Source organism: Danaus plexippus, assembly GCF_018135715.1.
Source record: "Danaus plexippus chromosome 3 unlocalized genomic scaffold, MEX_DaPlex mxdp_34, whole genome shotgun sequence".
In the NCBI taxonomy this organism is placed as follows: Eukaryota; Metazoa; Arthropoda; class Insecta; order Lepidoptera; family Nymphalidae; genus Danaus; species Danaus plexippus.
Genome location: NW_026869846.1, coordinates 1,723,864 through 1,732,003, shown reverse-complemented (window position 1 = coordinate 1,732,003; position 8,140 = coordinate 1,723,864). Strand labels below are relative to the sequence as shown.

Here is an 8,140-nt window from a genome sequence, read left to right as displayed (position 1 = left end):
GACATAGTTTTCGTAGCTGTCGATAAATTTCTTTACAAAGAAAATATAATGATCGTACTAGTTTTAGACATCGTTTGTTTGTTTTGTGTTATATATTAATTTTAAAAAAAATCCCTTTAATTTGCCTTTATACAACGGACACAAATAACTTAATGTACAATTCCAATTCGTTCAAGTCAATCTGCGTAAGACAAATCGATATTTGATACATTGAAACCTTAAACTTAGGTTTCATTGCAGATAACATCAATACGTATCACATGCGTAACTACATTTACTGTAAATCTCTTTAGACGACTTATTATTATTTATAATGTTTAAAACAAGAAAGTCTTCCAAATTATTATAATAAAGTTTCAAAACAAAACCTGTTTTATTGACATACATAGTGACACTTATTTATTACGTTTTAAAATGACTTCAATTCTTTCTTTAATTAACTATTGTTCTCATTTAGAAGTGTTTTCTATAATCCAGTCTTTGTAAGCAAATACTCGTGTAAAGACATCAGGGTATCCCCTGGCGCACGGCATGCCCCACGACACTATACCCACCACTTTGCCTTTTTCCACCAGCGGGCCTCCGGAATCACCCTGGGGATAAGCAACATATAATAACGCACTTCTTAAAGCTATTCGAAAAAAGGATATTCTGAGTTATGTTTGTAATAATGTAATAACTACTCACATGACAGGCACCTTCTCCCTGCTTGGTGAATGAACATATCTGAGTGCTATCCACATCCGGTCCATCAACGTGACTGTAGATATCACGACAATCTTCATCGCTTAGTGATAGCAGTTTTATGACCTGCAGCTTGTCGGGGCTGCTACCAGGATACTGAAACAATTACCAAATAAAATATACTTTCAGCTGAAGGTTTTATAAATGTTATAGAAATGATTTATTCTTTCTGTCCGTCTGTCTACTCACCGATGTCGTGCCCCATCCTGTCAGGGTAAGATTGGCACCTCCAAGCGTGTTTACGTCTGGCAATTGTATTGGTTGTACAAGCTCATTAAATATTATATCCTTAGCCACTTTAATAACACTGACGTCATTTTTAATTTCGCTGTAGCTAAAGTTTTCATGTATTATTATTTTATCTACGGAATAGGAATTTCCACCGTTTGTCAAACTGTTAGTTCCAACAAACACCTTCATCGTAAAACTCGATTCCCTGAAGAATAATCGGAATTGATTAGAGTTATAATATGCTTTTAATTTATGCCTAAATTTATAAATATCAATTTATTTAAATCTATTTCATTTAACACAAGATATCGCAATTATCAAAATTTTTGGGACATAAAAGCTTTACAAATGTGTCCTTAACATTTGAAAAACTTTTATCACTGTTTTCTACACTCACCCTAAAGTACAGTGGGCAGCTGTCAAAATCCATCTGTTGCTTATGATGGATCCTCCGCAGAAGTGAAAGTTGAATAGGCTCCGTAACGAAGCCTGGTGAGGTGCAGAACCTCCAGGGGCATCTTCTCCTCCTACGATCCAAGGTTCAGGCCTATCGATGAAATGCGGCAACACAAAACCTGAATAGAAAAGACGCAATTTGATAAATAATTTATTTAGTATGGTAAAAACTTAAGAATATCTCGGAGTGAATTTTATAAACATGTAGAAATTGGAAATATTTTTAATTTTATCCAAATATCATTTTTTTTTATACATATTTTATTTATATTAAATTCAATTGAAAATTAATCTCCTCTCACCTTTTGCTACATAGATACAACAGAAAAATATAATGATCTTTAACATTTTGAACAGTTCCGTCAGCGTCAATCTCGCAGTTATTTGTAGTATTATAATTGAGGATCTTTTATATAAAGAATCTTTAAGAGCTACTTATTATTACAACACTCAATAATCAAATGTATTTGATACTTGATAGCAATTGTAAGGGAATTCAAGAGGTGCCAGCTTCGTGTACTTCACATATATTGCGCATAAAGAATATACTTGGATTTTACAGCTATTGAAAAATATACGCAGGAGGGAAATAAATCGCTGCATTATTACACAATCCAAAGGCTTCCAATCATCTGCGCTATGTTGCTTTCACTTAAATAAGAACTTTTTAAGCGTATTTTTTGCCTAGTAATTTATCAACAACTAGCTTCTGCCCGCTATTCCTTCCGCGTGAACATCGGAGTTGTTTACGACCACCACGGCTACTATATTTAAAAGTTATGTGGACTACAGAACAAGGTTGCAATTTTGCAAGTGGTTTGAATGAAATATATTATTGTTAGCATCATAGGCCTCTCCCAAAACACTCCACTGAGTACGATCTTCAGCTCTTCTTTTCCAATCTTTCCCCGCCACTTTACGCATATTATCTTTCCACTTAGCTACAGCGCGTCCTACATTTTGTTTAGATTCTACTCTAGAACCAGTGTGCCTCAATGGCCGTTCTTTCTGCAGTCTATGTGATCAGGTCAACTCCATTTCAGCTTGCTAATAGGATGAACCACATGGTAAATAAACGTGTACTAAGATCTTTTATGTATTGACAAGACGATAAATCGTTTTTTCTGAGTGAAAAATTCAATATTTTTGTCGATAAAATTTTTGTTGGAAAAGTCAATGTAAGTATGTCACATCTAAGTATGTGTTCGGCCTACATTATAGATATATAGGACTCGGTTATTTTGTTTTAATTATTGAGTGGTGAAGGTATAGGTGTAATTATTCCTATCCGTGTTTGGATGTGTGGGTCGTAAACGAGGTTCGTAGCTGTTTACCTCTATAAGTAAACAGCGATTTATTACAAAAATAAACTTTTTATGTTTTGCTTATGTGTACTAGTTATGTAAACCTGAAATGTAAGGTTAGCAGGAAAAAAATTGTTAGCAAGAAAAAAGGTATTGATATGTTAAATTTTAATTCAAAGCCGAAGAAAACAACTCTCGGTGATAGATATTTGTATAACGAAACTAAAACTCTTTTAAAAAGTTACGATAAACTAAAATGTGATAGGATCCAAGGGGAGTTGCAATCTTACAATAATATTTCCTTAATAAAATAGTTCTTAAGTATATACGTGACATATAAACATATATATATTTAAAATCTTTTGTATTGATATTAGAATTATATATAATTTATAAAAAGAAATTATATTAAGAAATATCAAAAATAATTACTGAATATTATTAATATTATTAAATTAATACTGAATATTAATGATTCATGCAAATGTATTGGGTATATGACTGAATGATATCATTTGTATTTTCACACAACTTTTGTATTGCAATTTATTTACCTATAAAGTATCGCGTAAAGAAATCCTCTTCCAGCCTGTTTTCCGGCTGGCCTTCGGTTATCCCGTCACTGCTCGGCGACACGGTCTGTCAGTGGTGTCTAAAATGTAAATACTCTTACAAAGTAAATATGACTAGGAAAAATCATATTGGTACTTAGCCAGGTTCCGAACCCGCGCCCTAACGTATGAGAGGCGGGCCTTTTAACCTACAGGAAACAACGGCTTATTTTTCTTTGTAACATATGCAAATGCAGTTTCACGTGAAAGTATTTGATGCAAAAAAAATCAGATGTGAAAATTTTGATCTTAAAGCTTGCATCACATGATTATTAGTGAGTTATTTTATCAAGAATCGTTGTGAAAGCAATCTCCTGTTCCTTAACATTATCACAATGCCGTAGTCGAAACCATTTTTAAAACTCCGTCGAGAGTCTTCCACTGAGACCGTTCTTGTTATCTTTACCATTTAACTTTACGAAACTTGTTGTTCAGTTGCTTCCGTTAAATGAGAGCTCTTTTTTGATCCCTAATTGTGTTTGTTTACTGAATAAATTGTTGTTTTTCTTTACGGAGTAATTACATGACCTTACTCTGTTATAACAAGATGCGTTAGTCAGATATTTTGTCTATAAAAGAATTCATATTTACCTTCAGTTCGATTTGAGTTCCTAAATTAATGTCTTTCATGAAGAATTTAATTAAACAAAAGTGTGATAAATAAATTTTGTGCACAACTTTTTTTAATGATATGGAGTACATTTTCATATCTTGTAGGTATATTATTAAAAATATTTTAGTATAACAATTTTATTACTAAAACAATACAATTTTTACTTCTATATGATTCTGTATTTCGTAATTGGATGTTAAATATTTTTGGAATAGTAATATTTTACGTACACCAAGGGAATATTAGCTGCAAGCGAAAATGATTCTTAAATTATTTTATCTTGTTAGATGCTTGAAAACTTAAATACGACCAAATATATATGTATATATATTTAGATAAACGGGAGCATGGATATCGGATTCTGCAAGCGATATGCCTCAATTAATAGCGAACTTTCAATTCATATCGTCCTTATAGATTGATAGTTTCTATTTCTGTAACGAAATTCATGTTTGAGGAATAGTTTGTCAAAACTACAGCAGCTGAGGTCTGAAACTGAGTTGATATTACTTTGAAATACACTCAAAATGTTTAACCTTTATGAATTTATATAAATAATTGGAACGTTTTAATTTAGAATTATATGACGTTTATTTTTCTTTTGTATTATGTACAAAATCCCAGAGGATATTTGTTCGTCGGCCTCCAGACCAGTCATATTTATGTATACGCGAATTTTAAAGCGCGATGTGATTACAGAGCTTACGGTTCCTTGGGAAACCAACATCCTCAAAGACCATGCCATCAAGGTCAATAAATGTTACGAGCTCACTAGAAATAGAAAAAATAGAAAAATGTAAACAATTCATAGAAGGATTATGTACGTTTATGAGAACACAATAAATTTACGTAATGGAGGATTTAGTACCCTTGTAGTATTCCAAACGAGCCACAAAAAATAATTCTGTTTGTGTAATGTATATACCAATTAATAGATAGTAATTCTATTAATATACTTATAACAAAAAGAGGTTTATTATAAAGACGTCGATGTTTATATGCGTGTGTGTGTGTCTGTCTGTCTGTGGCATCGTGGTTTTCAAATAGACTGGACTCAATTGATTTTATTTTGTTTGACTAATTTACGTTGCGCCAAATAATATAATCGATACAAAATATTATTTTATTATTTCAAATATTGTGAAGTACCATTATTGTTTATTGTCAGTCTCAATTCCTTAAAATCTGCTAATTCTAATCTAGAATCCTAAAGAGTTCTCTTCATCTCTCTCTTAACATATTTTAATAAAACCTCGACCCTATCAATATAGAGTCAATGTATAATTTTTATCAAAATCATTATGAGATATAACCTCATTATTTAACAACCTATGGTGTTGTAGAATTGACAGAATGATTTTTATAAACGCTTTTGAAATTTGCCGTTTTCGAAGATCGCGTTAAAATAAAAGTTTACAAGACCGTTCAAGTGACGCGGTCACTCGACCGTGTAGCCTTTTGTCATAACAAAATAAAACAAAACTGAACGTATAAAACGGACGTTCCAACGAACCAGGACAAAGGAAAATAAAATGTGTAGTATGAAAAACAATATAACACACGCTTTGTGTAACTTGCTTTTTCAACTTTGTTTTGACTCTCTGTATTATACAAGAAAAATAAGCGATCATATTATATATTTTTTTCAAAATCACATTAATTCACAAAATATAATAATAGGAAGAGTAACTGTTTATACAATAAAAGCCGTGTTATTTCACATAAAAATTTCTCCATCGACGCGTGTTGGACTATTTTATGCAGTTAAGAGCCACGATGGACAAAAAAGATTACGTTGAAGGCACAATAAATAAAAAAGCATATGAAACATATGAATTAATTTAAAACTGATGTATTATAAGTAAAAAAAAAGCCTAATAGATGGCGTCTCCGATACTTTATGGCTGTTTTACTCGCTTATAGAACGCTTAATCGACTGACTCGTCGGAACATTATAGTTTAGCTGGTAAAGTTACTGGAAGACGATAGTTTGCATGTCGCGGGTTCGAATTTTGCTCTTATCTATGTATATTTCATTATGTATTTTAAGTTGTAATTTTAAATTGTCACTAAAAAACTGGCCTAAGATGCCAAAAATATCAAGGTATTGTTATGTTAGGATTTTGTTTCTGAAGTTTGAATAATTTTTTGTATAAAACATCCGTCTTAGTTCAAAAAAACGACACAAGTCAGATCTAAGTGTACCACAGATGAAAGGTTTGCCTTAAATTCTATGGTTTCTGATGAAGTGATGAATTTAAATTTAATCTATTAACAATTACGAATACGGCTCCTAAAACTTAGGTCATGTGATATTCGTTACAGAATCTTGGTTCTTTACTTTCTCACTGTCTCGTTATATTTAAAAATTTATATCGATGTTCAGCATCCATAATTATATTAATTATTATCAGACGAGACAGTAGACTCATACAGAAGAGACACGTAAAAAATTATTGAGTAACAAAACCGCACACAAAAGTAAACACCCTGTATAGTTACATATAAACAGAGCTATTGTGTATCAGGCTTTTATGATTGTAAATTTGACACAATTACTCAATATATTACCTCTTCAGACATATTTCATACTATACTCGTATTTTCTAATCAATATATTATTATTGTTAATTGACAGCAATACGTTGTTTAGTTTGTAGTTGTATTCCAAACCAAACCAAATTAATTTGCCACTTGTAAACATGTAAACAATTATTGACAACTAACATAGATACTTGTAGCTCTGAACATTCATATCTATGTTAAGGATATCCATGTAAATAAATGTAAATATTTTTTTTTTAGTACGAATGTCACAGTGAATAAAATAAAGTCCACTGGTTACTTCCGACGTTTGACTTTTAAATAATAAAAATCTTATTATAGTTTCTAGTCTGTTTAAACTTTTAACATTATATTAGTAATTTATTGGCCAAGAACCACTTCTCCAGGGGTCATTAAACATCCTGTGCATGTGTATACATATACAGGATATATACGTCAAGCCAATGCGTGGTCACAAAAATATAATCTTATTTATAACTCTAAACATAATTGAAATTCTTCTTAAAATTCTTCTAACTAAAGTACTTTTGGAATTTTTATCAAAATATATGAAGCAGACACGATGAAAAGTTGCATAATATATATTTTATTGTCTTATAATTATGTTTCAAAGATAACAAAAATTTTTTGCTACCCTTTTCGGAAGTTGTTCAACATCAGACACGTTGATATTCTAACCTCTTCTTTGCACTCTTAAAATAACTAGACCACGACTGCACCGTGCGGCGGTCGGACTCGCTCTCAAAAAAAAGTTAATAACCGATCCCTAACAAGGAAATGTATAGGGTAAGGAACATCTCAAAAAAATAATATAGAAGCAATGTGAGAAAGGAGACGTCGGCTGACTTTTTGGTTGTCGGTCGTAGAGGTGACATCGCTCAAGGATTTTAAGAGTTAATATTGTGTTAGCAATTTGTTTTAAGGCTATTTTAAGGATATTACTCTGTAAGTAAACAATATAATAAACTATTTTGTTCCCTGATTTACCATTTCTATTTGTTCATTTTATTTAAAAACTGATAGTCAAATTGTCCAATACCATATATCTTTTTCAACTTGAACGTAATCCCTAAATATAGCATCATCGTAATTAAACTGATAAATTTCCTCCAATTTTCTTATTCCTATATATCTGATGTTCAAGTATTAACAGTTTGATAGTTAATATTATTTAATATGGAAATATATAAACTATCATGCAACAAGTGAGTGTTCACGTATCAAATATGTGAGGGGCGTTAGGTAATTGTTATAAAGTTCTTATCATGAACTGTAAGTATGTAAACGTGACTTGGAAATAATAATAAGTTGTTAAATTCATATTTCTAAATTTCTTTAATGCTCTAATGTGGCGCCCCAGTCCGATGTTCTCCGTGACCAACACAGAGACATTTAGAAAGGAGTATTTTATAGGCTCTTTTTCTTTAAAGCACAGCAGTATCGAATTCCTGGTTAGGATCGTTAAAGTTGAAAGCAGGGGAGGCTGTTTTAGGCCCCACCCTCTATTTTTTTATTAAAGAATTATTACAAATTATAGCAGCATATTGGGATTTAAAATGATACATTAGGAAAATGTAATCCAAACGACTGTTGAGTCAAATGGAAGTTGGTTACAG

At 31.5% G+C, this 8,140-nt stretch overlaps 1 protein-coding gene across 1 annotated transcript; it reads right to left on the bottom strand.

The window, feature by feature from the left end:
* Positions 1-371: 371 nt before the first annotated feature.
* LOC116769194 (chymotrypsin-2-like) lies at positions 372-1,832 on the bottom strand. Its single transcript, XM_032660259.2, has 5 exons — positions 1,734-1,832; positions 1,373-1,550; positions 934-1,180; positions 688-840; positions 372-593 (listed from the first exon to the last, which is right to left on the bottom strand). The coding sequence occupies exons 1-5, from the start codon at positions 1,777-1,779 to the stop codon at positions 450-452; spliced, it is 768 nt and encodes a 255-aa protein (XP_032516150.2). The 5' UTR covers positions 1,780-1,832; the 3' UTR covers positions 372-449.
* Positions 1,833-8,140: the final 6,308 nt, after the last annotated feature.